The sequence below is a fragment of the Sapajus apella genome, unplaced genomic scaffold, assembly GCF_009761245.1.
Source record: "Sapajus apella isolate SASKATOON/1434 unplaced genomic scaffold, GSC_monkey_1.0 scaffold23, whole genome shotgun sequence".
NCBI classification, from domain to species: domain Eukaryota; kingdom Metazoa; phylum Chordata; class Mammalia; order Primates; family Cebidae; genus Sapajus; species Sapajus apella.
This window is the reverse complement of record NW_022436963.1, coordinates 27,647,482-27,669,167: the sequence shown is the minus strand read 5'-3', so window position 1 is coordinate 27,669,167 and position 21,686 is coordinate 27,647,482. Positions and strand designations below refer to the sequence as shown.

Sequence of the window (21,686 nt, the reverse complement as noted above, 5' to 3'; positions counted from 1 at the left end):
TTTCTCTCATGCCTTTATTCTCTAATATCCACTTAATTAGAATAATATAACTGTTCACACAATTGAATAGAAAAATTTTCCCCAAATTACCAAAGTTCAGTGTTCTATTTAGATGACTAAATCACAAATTATAGCATTTGCATTTAAAATGTCTGTAGAATTAGAATTAGGCATGTACACATGTAGATATAGTATGACCATTTGACTAATAGAAAAATTAACAGTATTTGTATTGTACCACACTATTTCTCTAACACATAATGGATCAAAATTCAGAAGAATAAGCTTTGTCTGACAGTCAAGTAGATTTTATAGTGGCGGTAGAGTATAGAACATGTACAAAACTAAGCTAATAACATAAACATTTCAAGTTTAACTGATAAGTTGAGCGCAGACTTTTTAGAGCAGTTGAACATGCAACATTTTAATCTTCCCACTGTCAGGGAAGGTAGGTAGTATACAGAGAAAACAAAAGTAACAGATGTCCTATCTATTTGCTTGATTTTATATCTATTGCCTTGTACTTGATGGGTCATGATGAATAGAACATCAAGAAAAAGAAGGATCACATCAAATCCACTTGGAGGGCTTCTTTATCTGCAGCATATGCATCAAATTTTGCGTTATTTTAAGGAACTACTTAAAGACTAATGGGGAAGGTTTTTACCCTCTTTTTCCTGGCTTCTTAGTCCATTTAGTGTTGCTATATCAGACTACCTGAGACTTGGTAATTTATAAAGAAAAATAGTTTATTTGACTCATGATTCTGGTGGCTGGAAGGTTCACGGTAGGGCAGTTGCAGCTGGTGAGGTCCTCAGGCTGCTTCAACTCATGGCAGAAAGCAGAAAGGGAACTGGTATGTGCAAAGAGGTCACATGGCAAGATGGGAAGCAAGAGACAGAGGCTGAGGAAACCAGACTCTTTTAAAAATACTCTCTAGCTGGAACTAATGTATTCTCAAGAGAGCAAGAACTTACTCACCTTAGAGGGAGAGCATTAATCTATTAAGGGGGGGATCTGCCCCCAAGACCCAAACAGGTCCCACCTTCCAAAACTGCCACATGGAGGATAAAACTTCAACATGAGTTTTGGCAGGGACAATCCATATCCAAACCATAGCACCTGCACTGCATGAAATAATACCTGTTCAAAATTAATGATTTCAATACAATAGAGGTTAACTTTCACCTTCGTTTTTGTCACTATAACAAATCTGATAGCTACCCAATCTTTAATTTGCTTACATATAAAAAACAGATCTGTAAATGTAGATCCAAGGTGTGAATAAAAAATGAAGAATGCTCCAGATTTTTTTGTTTGGTATCAACCATAACTTAGTACAAAGTTTGAGAACAAAGAAGATTAGAATAGCTAAATTTCTTAAATTAAAAAAAAATTAGGCCATTGGGCAATTATAATTTCTTATTGCTGAAACTAGAGCAATATTGCTATTTTTATAGTTAGATTATTAACTGGAGTATTGCTTCCAGTTCTGTCTAAAGATAATGCTGTAGACCATGAAATTTTAATTGACTAATTTTACTGATATTTGAAAAATGTAAAATAGATTTGATTAAAATGAGTTAGATAAGACATAGAAAAGTGTGTATAAATTCTTCCTGTTCACAATTTAAGTTTTAGGTAAAATGTCCCACTGGAATCTATTTTAGATCAAATACTGATATTGTGGTAAAATGTCCCACCAGAATCTGTTTCAGATCAAATATTAATATTGCATTTTAATGATTTTTGCACCTGATTATTATAGTTAAGATGTAATATCTATGCTAATCCACTGTCATTTAATAAGCTATCTTTTAAATTTTTCTCATTTTAACAAACCACATAGAATGACAATCTACAAAAAAGTAAATTACAAAGTTTTCTGATTTAAATCAAAATAAACATTCTCGTTTCCATCATTTTATGTCAATAACTTTAATTATAAGTAGTTATATGGTTGGCCATGGTGGTTCACATCTATATACCTGTAATCCTACCACACAGGCCCACTAGAGGTCAGGAGTTCAAGACCTGCCTGGCCAACATGATGAAAACTCATCTCTACCGAAAATACAAAGATTAGCTGTGTGTGGTGGTTTCTGCTTGTAATTCCAGCTACCCAGGCGGCTGAGGCAGGAGAATCGCTTGAGCCCAGGAGGCAGAGGTTGCAGTAAGCTGGGATTGTGCCACTGCACTTCAATCTGGTGGACAGAGTGACACCCTGTCTAAAAAAAAAGTAATTGTACTTAAGAAATTATACACAGAGAACATCTGATACCCCTGTCTGGGCAAAATTCAAAGATTTGATCAATGGACTAATGAAAACCTAATTCATCATTCTTTATAAGACCATCAATGTAGTAAAAATGAAAAAAAGCAAAAGAGATAGAGATGAAGTGAAAAGTGCTATCTCAAGAGAGACAGGATCAAAGAAGCAGAGGAAACAAATCTAAATCTGGCCACTGAACCAAATAATGTAGATCATTTTCAGCAAAGTTCATACACAGGTAACTGTGAATCAGCTCTGAATAAGAGGAAACGCTTACCAAAAAATTCAGGAAAATTTACTGAAAGGACTGCTAAATATTGTATTCATTTCCTTTATTTTGTCTGACTTGGGGAAAGAACACAAATATTTCTTTTCAGAGAAGAGCCATGTAAGTCCCAAAGATTAAATAAATGCTTATAATTTGCAAATCTTTCTTCACAGAACCTGCCAGACAAAAACATACACTCTCTTCTCCAAGTATCTAGCAGAGACTTTGCTCTCTAATCTGCTTATCTGAATCCCATTCACCCTCCAAAACCTACTTTGATTCCTAGTGTTTCAGACACACATTATGAATCTTTTAGGTTCTCTCAGTTCCACTAACTGTCAAAGTTTTAGGTAATGCAACCCCACCAGCAAAGGGACAGTCAGGCAAATAAATCCCTGTTTCTTTCCTTCCACAAACTGTTCCCAAGTGGTTTCTCTCTACAACCTGTCTGTAGACAACCTATGTGGCTGACAAACTAAGATGTCAAGCTACCAGTGATGTGCCTTTGGCTTGAAGTGAGGCAGCAGCTGTTCAGTGAGACAATTGTCAAACTGCTGCCCTGCAAGTGGACCTCCCTGAGAAGCAGAACTGAGCACTGTTTCCTGGGGAACCCCACCAAGATACACAATTTTCTCTATCACATCCTTCTCCCAATCACTACAGTTCACAGTACACTCTTTCTCCCCACATCAAGAAACTGAGATGCAGGGAGATTTAATAACCAACTTAACTAGAGCCCGGATGCAGGTCTTCTGATATGGAGTCAGTATTTTTTCTACTGAGTCATTATCTGAATCATTTTGCTGCCTTATATTTTTAATTTTCTTTTTAGACTAATTTTTGCTCTCCAAATATGCTGTAAAAGTTAAGGCCTGTTTGAGGCAAGTGATACAGAGATTGATTATAAGACCATGGACTCTAAAGTCAGATCACTTTGGATATGTGCCTGAGTTTCATTATTTGGCCATGTTACTTTAGGAGCACTGGCTTGATTTCTATGCCAACTTTATATTTAATGGAGAGATGAGTAGCAATATCATTACCTTGTCTTGAGAATTAAATACATTATGACATACATATATAAATATATATATATACAGCCTAGAGCAAAATGGGTGTCCCAAAATAGCAGCTAATATTCTTTATTTCTTTATATTCTCCAAGAAGCCCGAAAGTTAGCAGGTACTTAATAAATATGTATTTTCTGATTGCATTTACTGTTAAATAGTCAGCCTTTTCTTTCTAGGCCCAGATGTATATTTGTTAATATTATCATTGAATTCAGTCTCCTAACAGAAAGTGATTTTGTCAAATAACCAACTTGTTTATAAATAAAAACAACTTTCTGTTAGTGACTTTCTGTTCGTTTGCTGATGCCCTGTAAAGCAGTACAAAAGTTGATGCCAATAAATAGAGTTGGCTTTTGAACAATGCATCAGTTAGGAGTCCCAAATTACTCACATAGTTGAAATTCCACCTGTAACTTTTCAATCCTTAAAATTAACTACTAATAGTCTCCAGTTGACCAGAACCTTACTGTTAACGTAAATAGTCCATGAACAAGTTTTGTATGTTATATGTGTTATACAAGGTATTTTTACAATTAATTAAGCTAGAGAAGATAACATGTTACTAAAAAAATCAAAAGGAAGATAAAATATATTTACTATTCATTACATGGAAGTGGATCATAATAAAGTTCATCATCTTGACATTAAGTAAGCTGAGAAGGAGGAAGAGGAGGGTCCTGGTCTTATTGTCTCAGGAGTGGCAAAGGTGAAAGAGATGGAGGAGGTGAAAGGAGAGGCAGGAAAGGCAGGCACAGTCAGTGTAACTTTTAATGAAAAAAATTCAAGTATAAATAGACCTGCATAGTTCAATCCCTATTGTCCAAGGGTCAACTCTACATTGAAATCACTAGAATAAGGCTTGGTGTATAAAACAAAACTTAATCATTCTTTTGAACAGTTCTGGTCATGAAACTAAAGGGTATAATACAAGCCAGAGTAAAATGCTTTTCATTATTATGATAATGTATACCCGGTTTAGTGGTTTCTAAATATTCATCTGATTCACAGCATTGTTGCAACCAGATCTCTAGTATTTATTTTAGACTCTTTCCTAGCTCCAAGCAAATAATAGTGTTCCTTTGGACACCTGCATTGAGTTATATTAGACATAGTGTGATTAAATCTATATGGGCAATAGGAAAAGGAAAAGAAAGGGAAACAAAAATGAAAACCTACATGAAGTGGCATCATAAAGAGGTAACAAATAAACCCAATTTGCTATGTTTTGCTGGAAAGCAGGGTTTTCACAGATTCTTATAAAAGAAATAGATAGGCCAGGAATGGTGGCTCACACCTGTAATCTCAGCACTTTGGGAAGCTGAGGTGGGCAGATTATGAGGTCAGGAGTTCGAGACCAGCCTGACCAACATGGTGAAACTCTGTCTCTACTAAAAATATGAAAATTAGCTGGACATGGTGGCGCTTGCCTGTAATTTCAGCTACTCTGGAGGCTGAGGCATGAGAATTGCTTGAACCCAGAAGGCAGAGGTGGCAGTGATCTGAGATCATACCACTGCACTCCAGTGTGGGTGAGAGAGGGAGACCACATCTCAAACAAACAAACAAACAAAAGAAATACACAGACCTGAGTACTTTTAAGTTACTTTTTTAGAAATACATATTTTTAACATATTAAATAACTAAGGATATACTTCCCATTAACTGGTTTTTCAAGGATGATTCAAGGTCTTTAGGTAGTTAACTGAAAGGGTTTTATTAGCAGAGGGTTGTTCAGAAGGGTTACCTACGTATTAGAAATAGACTCAAAATACATTTTAATTTAAATGAGAACATTACTCGTGTCAGTTTCTACTTTTTCAGAATTCCTCCTGTCTGTAGTTGTATTTATGACTAGTGTGTAACTACTGGAGTGAACAGATGATTCAATATTAAGTCTTTGGTTCAACTGTCTTAAATCCCAAAGCAGAAAGTAAGCATCGAATAGTCAGACCTCTAAATTTATCAAAATGTGTCTCCTGGTTTAATATATACAAATAATTTACATGTCATTTTTGTAGTGTCTGACACAACACAAACACAGATTCAGGATGACTGAATTATGGCACAAATTAGGAGATGGTAGATAAGAGCAGTTGCTAAATAATGTAATTATTTGGTGCCATGATATGTCTTTATTCCAACAGCATGCCTAAGAGTGTGCTGTTATGCTGACACCCATAAAACATTAAGGAAATGTGATTTAACACTAACAAAACAGCATCAGATGGAAAGCCTAACTAAATTAATCCAGTGAAATAGGCCTAAGCTCTTCAGTAGAAGAAGGGAAAGATAAAGCATCTCCATTCGCTGCAGCATTTTGAGATGACTGAGAAAACACAAAAGAGAATTAATATAGATTCATATGCTAACATGTCTTACAGCCCAAGTAAATCAAAAGAAAAGATGAGAAAGTATGAAGTTGGAAAAGCACAAAAAAGTTTGTAAATGCAGGACTTAAAAGAAATAAAAAACAACTAAAAAACAAAACAAAACAAAAAAGAACTATGCTCCCAAAGTAACTAGAGGAGAACCAATTGAACATACAAAAGAGAAGAGAGTTGTGCAGAACAGAATGGAGATGTCTGAACATGTGAGGACATTCTGGCTATGCTTTTATTACATTTATGGTTATCAACCTATTGTGTGATTTCCTCAGGGCTTTGAAGTTTTATAAATGTAAAGTTGTTTCTGCTGCAAACTTTGGGATAGACAGAGGAGATTCAAGTCAGATGACCTTAAACTAGCAACTTTAACACTAAGGTTCTTGGCTTCCTTCACATATAAAAAAGTGAGAGAACTGGGTTGGAACGCTAATGATTATTAACCCTTTCACTCCAGCTCCCTGTATTCTGATGATTTCATGACACGAGTATCTGGAAACTTGAGTATCAAGATTGAACACGTTTTTGAAAGTGATGGATACTAGTGGAATTTCCATCCTGGATTCCCTTTGCCTACTGAATTATAGCATTCCACAGAGTCTATAAAACTAGGCTTACAAAAGTTGCTGAGAATAGGGGACCAACCTGGGTATTATGACTCTTTGTCTGCTACCTTTAACACTTTCTTCTTAGTTATGATACTCAGTTTTATACCTACACTAATTCCTTTGTGGAGCTTAGTGACTTTATACCTGTTTATTGAATTTACATATCTATGTCTCCATGTAATAACAAATTGCATCATATGTCACATTAAAAATCCAGTCTGTTGGGCGCAGTGGCTCATGCCTGTAATCGCAGCACTTTGCAAGGCTGAGGTGGGTGGATCACAAGGTCAGAAGCTCAAGACCAGGCTGACCAACATGATGAAACCCCCTCTCTATTAAAAATGCGAAAATTAGCTGAGTGTGATGGCACATGCCTGTAATCCCAGGTACTCAGGAGGCTGAGGCAGGAGAATTGCTTGAACCCGGGAGGCAGAGGTTGCAGTGAGCTGAGATCATGCCACTCCACTCTAGCCTGGCTGACAGAGTGAGACTCCATTCCCCCTGCCCCACCCCCCTGCCCCAAAAAGAAAGGAAAAATCCCATCAGTCATTTGAACATTGTGTATTTAAGTTGCTGAAGGTATTTGGTCAACATGTTGACTTATTTTATACCTTTTAGTGATACAGAGTTTTACCTTGCATATCACTATTTTGAGAAGATTTTTTTAGTATAACTCTGAAGAAACCAAAAAAATGTACATTATGAAGGAACCTTTAGTTCCACAGATGGACACTACAATTCACCAGAAATCTAATTAAAATCCTGCAGTGTGATGTTTAGGATGATACAAGGCTTTGGAGTCAGAGCTTCCCAGAACTGAATGCTTTTCTATCACTTACTGAGTCCAGTATGATGCTTAAGTTCTCTAAGCCTTAGTTTTAACCATCTAAAAATATAAATAAATGCCTCTCATAGGTATGCTGTAAAAAGTCAATGAAATGATGTATCAAACATCTTAACCATTATCTGCCCTTGATGGATACTATATAAATGAATATTGCTATTATCATTGTCATTTTTATATAATGAAACTCAGGGTTAAATATGAGGAGGATAAATTTATGGCTGTATTTGTTTAATTTAATTGGAGATGGAATGAAAATATGTGTTATTAGGTATGTCCAAGCATCCCTTGAGTAGTCAAGTAGTCAACTGTTGGATGATTCAGAAAATGATTTGAGTCCACTTTACTTGCACTTAGAGGACTCGGGGGGAAGCGTGTTTTGTATTGAGGATGGGAAATCGGTACCCAAAATTCTGAAATGGTACCAAGTCTAGATACCGAATATAGAGTAAGACAGTCACATAATAAGCCTGTACCTCCTAGTCTTCTCTTCCGGGAAAAATTTCCACCCAGTCTTCAAGGGCCAGCTCAGTCACCTCCAACCTGTTGAAGTATTTCTGGACTCCTGTAAGCCAAGTTGGTGAATTTCTCTCACTCTCTTCACATGTTAATAGTGACCCATGCCCCATTGCCCAGGAGCTGTGGACCTGTCTGCCTTCCCCAGGAGACTCAGCTCATTCAAATTTATAAACTCATAATCTTTCACAAGGCCTGTCAAATTGGTTTGCCACTGTACTTATAAATAAATGAATATTTTGACAAGTCACACTTGAGAGTCAGATTTGTCACTTCAAATTAGGAGTCCTCAAACTATGCTCTCTGGAGAGCTAGGGGATTTTTAGGGCAAATGGTAGAGCTTTAGGTGAGAGGAAATGAGGAGGGCATTGAGTGGGGCTCTGGTTCTTCCTCCAGGACATTAGCCTGATTTGTTCAATTTTTTTCTATGTTATAAAAGGTATTCCTGCATAAATTTCTTTTGAAAAAAATTTTAAAGTTCTAATGTGAGAAAAAAAGGAAAACAAAAATGAAAAATTATAGTCAGTGGATAAAAAAGAAAAAAGTGCTCTGACAGCTTTACTGCTTGTTTGGAAGATATTAACAAGACTGATTTCTACACTGTTACTCCAGCTTTTATTTCTTCAACTGGATTGTCATAGGCAGCAATTTTTTCTATTCATTTATTTTTATTTGTTTTAAAATATACTCAGTGGCATTAGAAGGTGCGGATGTAACAAATATCTGTTATCAAACTTTTTTGTTTTAAGTAAATAAAAAAGGACATTATACTTTAAAATATATCAAGTAACCACTTCTTTTCTCAAAAATCAAACCAAGAACAAAAGGTCATTTGTATAAATTACATGAATAATTGACCTTTTCTTTCTATAAAATTATTGCTGCTGAATATTTATGTAAAATTTTAAAGACATAAATGTCACTCAGAAATTAGAAGCAAGGGATAAAAGTAAGTAGATACCATTCTACAGCCAATTATATTCATATTTTCAAAAAGTGAGAGAACTATGGATTTACATCTCTTCAACAGTGAGATGAAATGAATGGCTCAGCTGTTAGAATAGGAAGCAAACTTCTGGGGTGGAACAGAGATAAAATGAAGCACATTTCTATTGAAGTAGATATGTATGCACCAAACAAGTGCTCCTCTATGTGATATTCAACAACTTCTGCCTCTCTTGAAGGCAAAGGGATTGCACTTATACAAATTCAGATTCCTTAACCTACTCCACCCCTACTAAATCAAAATCATGGGCATGGCTCTGGGACCTGTATTTTTCACAATTTTCACAAGATTCTTATTATGAGTGATCAAATTTGAAACCAACTGATATAGCAGCCCATGAATTCACAACCGCTTTATAAGGAAGACTACCCATTTTCTGTTGTAAGATGCAGTTTAAGAATTTATAAGATGCCATTTATTTTGTGAAACTTCTTTGCTTTCTCCTATTTGCCCTTGGTTGAAAGCCACAGGATGTCATTACCCATCACGAAAACAGAGGAGGGAGACTAGAGCAGTAACAGGCCAACACAAGGCAGCAGGGTAAAACAGCGCATTCTCAGTTAGGCAGGCTGGATTTAAAGGCAGGCTTTATACCTTTAATGAACCGGAGCTCTTTCAGACCATGGCAGGTGGGTGGTTCTGCAGGCACTGTGTGAAAGGTGAGTGCCCCAGATAGGTGGAGGCCAGTGAGAATAAAGAAAGGAGGATTGGATGGCAAGAGGGGAAAATGAAAGCAAGACTGACAGGGGCACACACAGGATTTTAGCTTGTTACGTCTTCGTGTGACACAGGCAAGACTATCATATGGCACTTGACATCTTCAACATGTATTCCCTTGGAAAGGCTCACCTTAACAAGGCTATCAGGAGTTGAGTATGAACAATTTAAAATTTTATTACAAAGAAGCAGCACAGAAGGGAGATTGTAATAAGCCTGGCATTATGCAGACTGCCATTCTTTCTTAAACACTGGAACATATGGTTCATTTGCCTATTTGATACTCATGCTACCTGATGTACTAAGCACTATCACATTAAGTAGTTGGTGATACAAAATAAAATTAAGTTTACTTGCTTGTTCCATTAGGAATGTCTGCAAGGAGGAGGAAGGGATAGAGAAGCCTGCTTTGCAGTTGCTGCATAATGTATAATCTCGCCTTGAAAAGGCATGTGCAGCGGAGATATTTTATTAAGACTAAGCACTTGGGAGTAAAGGTAAAAGTAAAAGGAACAGTAATGATTTAGAAGGTAGATACTGTAAAATATATAGAGAAGTGTCATACAGGGACGGAGAATCATATAATTGGCTGTCTTGCATTCAGGCAGTCAGGCTCCCATTAGCTGGTGCCTCCACAAGGTAAGATGATAGGGCAAAACCTCCAAGAAGAAAATGTCGTGGTAGCTAAGTATAGGGCAATGGGCTGTGTAACTAGAAGAACTACTTTGTCCACATAATTTAGCAATGAGAAGAACAGACAAACAAATTGCTTTCCTGTTCTTTTTCTCTGTCAGGCATTATGCTAAGAGCTTTCAAACAGGCCTTCCCAAGGAGACCTTTTTATCCATGAAGTGAAGAAACATCCAGTGACTTGCTCAATAACTAGCACTTCTGTCTTATCATGGGGAATTCCCTGATTCTTTCTCTCATCTTTCTCCCTCATCTCCTTCTTTCTTACGTTGACTTCTTCTCCCTGCTTTCCACTTTCCCTACCATCTTTACACCTTCCTTGTATAGTTTTCCCAGAATGGAATATGGTGTCCAAGACGTCTGGGTGTTGTGGAGCCAGACATGTGGAAGTGCAGTGAGTTTGCTCTAACTCTGAGGCTTGAAGGCAAAAATATTGAAGAAACACTCCTTGTTCAATAATTGAGTAAGACTCCAATCCACCTGATGGGTTCACTCTTTCCCACAAGGTACATGCATTTGCCAAGTGCCCAGAGCCACACAGATTTTAAGAGTGGCATTACTGTAGGATAAATCACACAGAATCCATGGTTTGAAAACACCTTTCCGCAAATATATATACTTGGGGTAAGTCGGTAAAGGTAATGGAAATGACTCCAGAGAGTTCATCTATCCACTTACTTCAGTTCTGAGATATACGATCACATTCTGAAACCAATTGCCAAGGGGTAGAATCTCTATAATTGAGTCAGTTTGATTCTCTGCAAATTTCAAAATGCCTTTGTATTTAGCTCTTTGAGATTATTGGGGTAAAAATGATACAAATTTTAATCATATAATGGGTGACAACTGTGATCCTCAGAAACATAACTGATTATGAAAAAAATGTGCTTTAATGTTTTGAAATAAGTGCCTGATACATCACCCAGCATACAAAAAGTGCTCAAAGTGGTTATTGTCAATATTTATAACAATTTGTTTGACTTTTAACTGAATTTTATTTTATTTATTTATTCGAAAAAAATCAGGGCAAAATGCAATAGACTTTTTTTTTTAGGAAATTGAGAGAAAATGCTGTCAATTGCTTATAGATTCAGTTTTCATTTGTTTGTTTGTTTGTTTGTTGAAACAGGGTTTTCCTCTCTTACCCAGGCTGGAGTGCAGTGGCACAATCATGGCTCACTGCAGCCTCAACATCCTGGGATCAAGTTATTCTCCCACCTCAGCAGCCCCCACACACCCAACCATTAGCTGGCACCACAGGGTTATGCCACCACATCCCAGCTCATTTCTTTTTTTTTTTTTTTTTTTTTTTTTTGGTGGAGACCGGGTCTTACTATGCTGCCCAGGCTGGTCTTGAACTCCTGAGCTCAACCAGTCCCTCTACCTTGGCCTACCAAAGTGCTGGGATTACAGGCATGAGCCACTGCACCCAACCAGATTCAACTGAATAATACTATTCTTTCAATAACAGGACAAAATTTCTTTTCTCCATCTCTTTGTTTTCATTGATGAAAGCTCGTGTGTCCACTATGACCAAACCCCAGGTTATTCAGGCATTGTATTTAATGCTGCCTGTCACAGAACAACATTGAACTGTCTCTCCAGTGGGTTAACATTTCCTATTAAATTCAGGAGGTGATCCCTGAATAGGTAGCCAGCAGTCACTGGGCATAAGGAGACAAATCTAGGACTTTGATTTCTGTCAGTTCATTTGCTAAGTAGATCCACAAGGATAAAAAGAAGTGATTAATCAAACTTAGCAGATGTGAAATTGATTCCCTCAGTTGCCTGAGAATGCCTTGCAGAGATAAACTTAATCTGTATTCATCCTGATATTCCGTGGTTGTTCCTTGGCAGCCAGAGGTAAGCACGCACAACTGGGATATGCATACAAGTCACGATGACAGCAATAAATACATCCAATGTAGCAGTGTGTGTATAGCTCACCTGTCCTTCCGCACACACTATTTGAGTTTCATATAACCTCATCAGAGAGTCAAGTACGATTTTTCTCTGAAATGAACCAATTGAGAACCTGTGAAGTGGGACTTGCTGGAAGTTATCAACTAAGAAGTAGAATTGCGACTTCAACCCAGATCTTTGACTTCAAATAACTTTAAAGAAAAACATTATCATAAGAAAAGGCAAGAAGAATGTTATGTGTCACGTGACTATCTGGTTTAACATTTTATCCCCTGCACCCAGTTAGGTTATTGTAAGTGTTCAGCAAATACATGCAGAATGAATGAAGAAATTAATACATGAATATTCATACCATGGGTCTATTCATTATTAAAATTTTTGGTTTAGCTGCAAAATCCCTACAGTTAGTTAAACCAATTAAACTTTAACTTTTTTAAATTTAGCAACACAGAAAATATTTATTGAATGTGTGCTATATTCCAGGTTTGTGCTGGATGCTAGGCCTATAATGGCAAATTAAAGAATGGTGCTCAGTGTCTTCATGGAGCTTACAGCCTAGCTGATAGGGATCTCTGTAAATTCTGATTCCATCTAATTGAATCATTTTAGGGGTTTTGATAATTCACAGCAATTTCCATGTTTGGCTAAGTCACTTGTTCACCCAAGTAAATCATTAAAACATATATAAAGTTATAACTAAGATAGAACTTTCAATTTTAACCTCCTGAGGTAGGGTTTTTTATTGATTTTTAAAATGTAATCTCTGTGCAAACAGATGCTATATGAATACAGTGTTTAATATTTCTTAAAATTGTTTTCATATTATTTTATCTTAAGATAAATCCAAGAAAGAGTGGCCTTAAAAAAAAAAAAAGAGGAGTCTAGCATTTCTATTCAAGGTCATACCACTTTTCAGTGATAGATCTAGGACCACAACCCCTGGTTTCTAATTCCCAATGCTTCCTGGTTTCTCCTACAGGAATATTCCCTTTGCTTCTCTTCAATATAAGTGCTATTTCTAAACCACTGGTAGGTCTAAAAAGAATGAGACAGATGTTGCATGACCATTCATTCCTAGCAGGAAAGCAGGCAGCCTTTGGACTCTGTAATGCCATCTACCTATTTTTAGTGCAAGAAATACTTTTCTCCTCTGACAGGCTGCTGTGAATATAGATCCTTGTTTTAGGAATAGAACTCTTAAAACACCCAAGAATTCAATTACACCACATAGACTAATAATAAATATGTTCACTGTATTGGGAAATGTTACTTAATCTGAATTAGCAACACATCAAATTACCTCAAATCATGTGACAACAGCCTTTCAAAAACTGAAGAGTGTGTGTGTTCTCCATTAACCATAGAAAGGAAAAGACGTGAATACAGAGATGGAAGACTTGGCACCAAGTCTAAACTTCTTCACTTACTAGCTGTGTGATGGAAGCTGTTTCAATTCATGTAAGACTAGAAGAAACTGTCAAAATATATATACTGCCGCCATTTTTTATAAGTCAGCAATTCAGTCTGATCACTTTGAATAGGCTTCTTTAGAGCCCTCTTAACCATCTCAAGGTAGTTATACTTTATTGGCTGCAAGAGTTAGTGACAATGAAATTTCAAAGTAGACAGTACCATATAGAAGTTTTATAACAGAAACTAAAAATGTACATTTCCTCACATAGGTATTTCCAAGGTCAAGAACCAGAAATTATTTCTACTGAGAATCATTGTAAAAATTTGAACTTTTTTTTTTCTTTATCTGACTCTTATTCTTCCTACATATACAACTCTGCCATTCTTTAGCAGAGGTATGAGATGGTAGAAGTTATATATGTTATATATACAGCTATTTAAGTGAAATAATCAGCCTGATATGGCATTAAAAATGTATCCTGGGCTCAGTATTCTGTGTTTGAGTTTAGGATCTGGTACTGTAATTTCAGAAAATAGGCTAGATTATCTCTAGTGCTCCTTTCAAATATAGCATGAATAGTGTATGTACACATGCAATAAACCTTGCATTTGCAATCAAATCTAAAAATTAATTGCAAAGTCAACCTTTATGCCCAATACTCTGTCCCTGGCTCCTAATATATTTAATTTCCTTTGCTTTGGAAATTTGATGCCAATTCCTAAATACCCATCTACCCACACCCCACCCACATGAATGCATACATACTCAATGAAATAAATTGTATTTATGTGTTCAAATGTAAGAAAAAATATTTTGTGAAATTAACTACTACTGTAATATTGTCTTCTCCAAAGCTTTCTTTAATATTATCTTCTCCAGAGTCATGACAATTTGAAAGCTAAATGTAGCTACTTTGCTAGAATTTAGGATCTATTCTGTCAACACTCTTTTGAAAAAGAAGAGGGAGTTCTGATCAGGGAAAAAAGAATTTGGCTACCATCTAATGGTTCAGACCAAAGATGAAGAAGAAATAATCAACCTTGGGCCTGAACAAGCTTGAAGAAACCGTTTGACTTTCTCTCCTCTTTTAGGAAAATGAAGTACTTCTAATTAATTTTATATATGAAAGTCTTTGGAAGACAAATGACTAGCCCGAAGTTACACACTCAATACGGTAGGGCCTGAAATATTTTTAGTGTACCACACTACATCTCTAGCAAACAACAGTGCCCCTTCTTGCCCTTCCTCCTTTCTCCCTCTCTTTCTTTCCCCCTCTTTCCCTCCCTCTCTTCCTTTCTTCCTTCCTTCCTCTCTTTCTTTATTTTTTTTACTACTACTCTAATTTTTTACTTCAATCTGTTTGGAAGTCCCGTGATAAGACTATACAAAAGCCAATAGGCCAACACAAACAGAAGCATAGATGCTATATTTCTCAACAAACAGCTTGAAGCCATGCACTTAATAAAACCAGCCAGATCAGATGGCATCAGAAGAAGGGACAGGCTAGGAAGTGTGCAGGGCCATAGACTTATGGAGTTGACTGTGTGACCTTTTGAAAATTACTGATCAATGTAATCTATACCATGCAGAGATATTGTGACTGTAATTACTATATTCTGCTGGAGCTCAATTATTTTCAGCATTTAAGAATGCACATTCAAGAGATAATTTGTTTGTTTGTTTGTATGTATGTATGTTTTCTTTTGTTAAGACCTGCATTGAAATCCTAAAGCAATGAAAGGATAGAATGAAAGAATAATCTATAAACAGAAATCACAGCGCTCATACCCTTAATCAAAGAGAGACAATGCTGAACTGATATGACTATTAGTACTGTGTTGAGGCTAAAATGACCCCAAAATTTTTCCAAATGGGGCAAAATAAAACAAAAACCTGAAAAGTTGTTTTAGAAAGCAGTTTTATTTGTGCTTTTTTTTTCTCTTTATCTTAGCTTTACTCAAATCCTTCCTCTTCCTTTTCTTTCTCCTCCCCACATACTTTGCTTTCGGGCCTTTACAGCTTGTGGAAGGTAAATGTCATCATTCTGCTCTTTTGGTGAGTTACTTTATTAAACGAGGCACTGTTAATCAATTTGTCCAGACCCTTAGAACAGGGTGTTGTGTTTCATACTGCAGGGTCTCTTAAGGTTTTCTGTTTCACAGCCATGTATTCAAATCTTGATTAGATTTTAGGAATGAATGAGAAAACATTTAAGAAGAATTCACATCTAAATCTGTGGGGAGCAAATCTCTCAGGAAATGCACACAGAAGAGACCCAAACTGAGTCAGGGAACACATTTCCTTTCACCTTTTCTTTCAGCTTAGTTCTGAAGCACCTGTTCGTAAGTCTTGAGGCATTTCCCCAAGAACAACCTTTCTCTAAAGCTGGCAATGCCTTAAATATTAGTCCTTTTTGACTCATTCATTCATTCCACAGATATTTATTAATTTTGGTTCTGTGTTAAGGTACAGGACATATGAAGATAAATGTGACATAATTCCTGTCCTGGGAAAAGCTTTAGTCCTGGGATGTAAAGAAGCGTATAGAATAAGGGAAGACAGAATGCTCTAGAAGGGGCTCTCTGGTGTATACCTCATTAACGGAACACATCACCATAAATGGAAAGGGGCTTCAAAGCAGCAGTTATAACTGCAATGGGACTTTACACAAACCACAGAAACCCCTGGTTTTTTTGTTTTAACCTTTTTGTTTTAATCTTTTTTCCGTGGCCACAAATGAAATATTGGGATTAGAAGTGATAAAATCGTGTCCGCCTTCCAGCCTATGGCCACTTTTCTGGCATGGGAGCGTCAATGCCAGAATGCAGATTTCCAGGTTTCTCTGAAACATTGGAAGTTCCACAAACCTAGTTCTATTTTCCCACAAGGCAACAGTTGACAGAATTTGGAGTTGTGACTATCCCTTTTGGGTATGGAACTCACTTTCTAGTCCTTCACAGTCATTTCTTCCAAGACTAACAATTATATTTTAAAACACTTTCGTTGTCCTTTCTTTCACCTGGCCTTTTACCTGCCTGTCCTCATAAGCATTAAGTCATGAAACATATGATGCTGATGAAGTGCTCATTGAACTAAAGGGACTATTTTCATATCTTTAGCACAATGGCTCATTCACATTAGGATTTAATTGCATATCTGATTATATAGTAACATGCGTGAGTCATTAAAGACAGCAGCATCTGTAGTCTACTCACTTCATGTATACAAGGCTCTTCAGTACAATAGAATAAAATGTATTACAAAGTAGAGAAAAACACCTCTTTTTTTTTTCTGTCAAAATCTCCTAGAAAACATGCCAGTGCTGATCTAGGGTTTTGCAACTGCATCCGTTATGGAAGGAAACCTCTCTTCCTTCTCTACAGGAACCTCTCTACATTTCTTCATGTGGTGAATTCATTTTGTCATGGTGTGAACACCTGTGTGACTATTTAAAAACCACAACACCAGGTGTGTTCCAATGAGTGTCTCTCTCCTTTGTGAAATGTTCTTTGCACTGATTTCTCAGCAGGCCGGTTTGGGAAAAAGGCTTCAATCTGAATGTAGAAAAAGGTCTTAAAAGATTTTTTTAAATCTATCTATTACAAGTGCATTCACTGAAAATACTGCAGCTAATTTGTACAAACAGGTCTTGACTTTATCAGATCTTTTTTGTTTTTTACTATCATGAGAAGAATGTTAGCATCTCTGGATATGCCACTGAAAGCTTATCATAAAAGAGGAAATTTTGAAAGGCCTACTAAAACCCCAAAATTTGGAAGATATTATATTATAAACACTTTAAAATATTTTTAAAAATAAAAATTGATTTACCTTTTGCTTTGTCTAAGGGTCTCCGTTCCCCTTTTCCAAGAGATAGCTGCCCTGGGAAAAGCATTTGGTTTGCATTCGATAACAATATCCCCACCAACTTGAACAAACGAATTTTTTTTAACTGGACTTTTGGAGAAATCTGGAGCTGAGGCTAAAAACAAAATTAAAAACAAAAAATTTTAATTACTTAATTAACATGTAGTGACTTAAGGGTGACTTGCTATGCTAGACAGAATCTAATATTTATAGTTGTAACCTCTTTTCAGTTACATTGCTCAAGGTGTTCTGGGACCAAATACTGACTTAACATTTTAGAGCTTATGTTTTGTTTGTAAAATGAAGATAACAATAGAAATTACCTTAGGAAGATAGCGTGGGGAATTAAATGACATAACAGTTGCAGGGGATTATAGTATAGTGCTTGGCACAAAATATGGGCTCAAAAACTGTAACATATTTTTGTTTTGTTGGTGGTCATTGCAATAACAAAAGCAAGTTGGTAGGGAAGATGAAAGTTAGACAAAGTCACTTTTCTGATAGCATTTACAACAAAGGAGATAAAGAGACTGAAGAAGGATTTTAATCCTGACCAGGAAAGTCTATTTCAGCCAAAAAAAAAAAAAAAAGATCATATATATCACATACATACACATATATATATATATATACATGTACCTATATTTATATATATATGTGTGTGTTTTTGATTTATTTCTGTTGTATTCTATTGCAGTTAGCACTGAAATAAATCAGACAACTTTTTGCTATTAGCAATAAAATACCATTGAAATACATCAGAAATACTGTATCATCATGTTGGCTTTCCCTTCGCTAAATAAATGTTAAACAAATGCCAGTTCACAAGCACAAGAAATTATTAGACTACTGGGGTGCATCTAAATCTTTCCAACTTCATGAATGTTGGAATCCATGTGTTCAATCACCATTCTTAATCTAAAGCTCAAGTGAACTGAATTTCTTTTAGATATACCTTGCTCTCTTGCTTCTGGGGTTTTCAGATGTTGCTTCTCTGCCCTTCACTTGACTTGTGTACATTTTTATTTGTGATCTTAGATTAAAGGGAATGTCCTCAATTTAGGTTATGTTCAATTCATCATCTGCAATGATATCAACTTCTCAATTCTTAGCCATAAGAATTGCCATATTTTAAATCTAACATTTTTTTGCTCCTTGAAATTATAGGTTCAGTGAAGATAAAGGTCACTTCATTTTGCTACGGCTTAGTACATAATAAATATTCAATCAAACAATTGTGATAGAAAGAATGAACAAATGAATGAGTGCTCATCACCCATAAGCTCATAAAACTTTGTGTCTTGTTATTTGATCCTTCCTCTCTTTTATCTCCTTTGTTCTTCCTACCACTAAGAAAGCCTTGGGTTGAAAGCTATCAGCGAGTCATTTATTGTGGCAGACACCACTGGCTGGATTTCCCAAAATATCATTTTCAAATTGCTTTAATCTCAGTACTTTCCAATATACGGACTTATCTTTCTACCTCCTCTTGATGTCTGGATGGTCATGTGACAGGGCTCTAGTTAATGACATAAAAAAAAAGTTTGCTGTGGAAGCTAAGGGAAATTCTTTTCTAATAAAACAGACAAATGTGATAAATTCAACCTCCCTCTTCTTCTGCCTTGAGTATACACTTCATTTCTGTAACTACAGCAGCCATCTTTAAACCATGATGCTTTCATCATGAAGGGAAGGTATAAAGAATAACATTGTCAAGTTGAGGTGCCATACCCGGCAGCCAATGCCCCTCTTGTTAAGAGATAAATAAAACACTGTTTCTTTTAGTCACTGTGAATTGTGATAAATTTTATTACTTTTTAATTTGCAGCTGAAAATATTCCTAATAGATATTTTTTGAGTGATACTCAACAATTCCTGCTAGAATCAGCTTTGGAAGAGCTTCTTCTGGTTTGGATGCACTCAGTGGTGGGTTTTTTTCTCAAGCCCCAGTGCACTGCCCAAGCAGAATAATAATCACCACCTTAAATTTTGTAAAAAGCTAATATAGACATTTCCCATTATTTAATGAGACAGCAATTGCTAATTCACAAAAAAAAATTGAGTTCAGATTATGTATAATTATAGCTTGCTAAAATGTCATTTTGAATTTGTTGGTTGTAAATGAATGACTTACCTAAAACTCTCAATTCAGCATTTGCATAAATTATCTGATATTTGTTTTCTGCAGCACATTGGTAGACACCAGAATCTGACACATTCAGCATCGTTATGATGAGTGTCCCATTTTCTATTTGAATTCTCTCCTAATAAAGGAAAAGGTATACAAAGATGCTAGTCTGTTAATGTAGCATTCTCTTAACCAGGATATGTTATTAAACAACATTTGTGTATATCTATGAAATCTGATACTTTAGTGTATTAATATACTACTAGATCCTGAGCAGCATGTCTAAGTTTAAAAAATGAAAATATGTTTAGGATAATTTTAGTGGTTAGTAGTATGTTTTATATTATCTCATTTATTTGACAATTGGCATGCTTTGCACAAAATGTATGTTAACTTCCTGTTATTTGGTATACACAATAATTTGGAATACTCCACCATCCAAATTATTCCAGAAAACATGACTAACAATAATATTAGATATGCATCTCATGACTAGAACATCACCTTGGCTTTCCATTTTCCAAAAGTTTCATAAACATTTGAAATGTAACGATGTGATAATTTTCTAACTGAGTCCTAAGTTGGAGAGCTAAATCCTTCCTTTATATAGCCTACTATAAAGTGTGTCTAAACAGCCAAAATCTGTTACAAAACACCATTTAGGGTATAGAAATACACTTTGAGTGCACATAAGTGCACATAATGACATAGTGGTACATATATAACTTAAGACTAAATATTTCATGGTACGTATTGCCATCCTCTAGGGAAGCGGAAAGTAGGCTGGAGGAAACAGAATGTTAAATGCAAAAGGCATGCAGGAAGAAAATTCCACTGATGCTGAAACAAAGAACAGCATTATATTCTGCTTCCAAACAACAGATTTTCTTTGTGTCTCTGGCTATTCTTACACGTGCAAAGTAAAATGAAGAATTAACACAATTATCTGGATAATTTCATAGATTAAAAAAACTCATTTTCTCGGTATTGTAGAAGAAAGTATGCTTTAAATTGAGAAATGTGGATAACTGCTTTAGTTCTTTACTTTCCTCGGGGTTTAAAGACAGTCATCAGTTTTCATAAAACCAAGATGTTGGGTAATGACTAAGAAATTGGGTTCTGGTATCAGACCAAAATAAAAGTTTAAAATTCTAATTATAACATTTACTAGGTGCTGTGTGACCTTAAACAAGTAGCCTAACCTCTTTGAAACTCATTTCCTTTAACTAATAAAGGAATAATAATTGTATTTCTCTCATAAGGCTTTTGTGAGGATGCAATGAGATAACGCATGGAAAAATATTTTATCTCAGGGCTTGGCTCGTATGACAGTTCAGTAAAAGTTATCTGTGTCAGTGATGATGAAGAATTATGATATTCAAATATGAATCTATTACTGACTAGCTGTGTGATCTTGTGAAAGTTATTTGTCTTCTCTACACTTATTTTTCTCATTTGAAAGGTGAGTTACTTTGCAAGTTTATTTAAGGATTAAATAAATCCGTGTAGGCTTCCTTTCCTGAAACATACTAAGGACTCCCTTAACATTAGCTGTTTCTGTTAGCTACTAGTACTGCTAGTAACAAAATTTACCTAGTAGAGTAGGTAAACTTTTAATATCAACATAGTTGCTTACCTCTGGGTTGAGTCGTTCACCGTTTTTTAACCACGTGTACCAAGGGTTTGGTTTTCCACTAGCTTTACATTCCCAAAGCAAGCTGTCATAGATAGAGAGGTATGTATTTTGGATTTTCTGTTCCCATTCTGGAGGAGCTGTTTCAAAAAGGCAAGTGCAACTGTTTGGTAAGGCAATTATCCAAGACAGTATGCAACATTCCAGGGGCTGTATAGATCAGAAGGACAAGGCTAACAGAGTCAAGTTGGATTTCACACACAAAATTTGAGGGAGGGGAAACGCAGGAGCTTCAATGTGGGGTGACAGAAATCCTGCTGCAAGTATCATTGGGCATCTGGCTCAAGTT

The 21,686-nt window shown here is 36.0% G+C and overlaps 1 protein-coding gene across 3 annotated transcripts in view; it reads right to left on the bottom strand.

Annotated features, from left to right (window-relative positions):
* The window catches only part of CNTN6 (contactin 6), a 295,215-nt gene that overhangs the window by 51,398 nt on the left and 222,131 nt on the right, over positions 1-21,686 (bottom strand). For all 3 annotated transcript variants that reach the window (XM_032290508.1, XM_032290509.1, XM_032290507.1), the window contains 3 exons: positions 21,341-21,477; positions 19,711-19,840; positions 17,541-17,691 (listed from right to left, as the gene is read on the bottom strand). In XM_032290508.1, the coding sequence (XP_032146399.1) occupies positions 17,541-17,691; positions 19,711-19,840; positions 21,341-21,477 (418 nt within the window). The remainder of the gene's footprint in view (positions 1-17,540; positions 17,692-19,710; positions 19,841-21,340; positions 21,478-21,686) is intronic.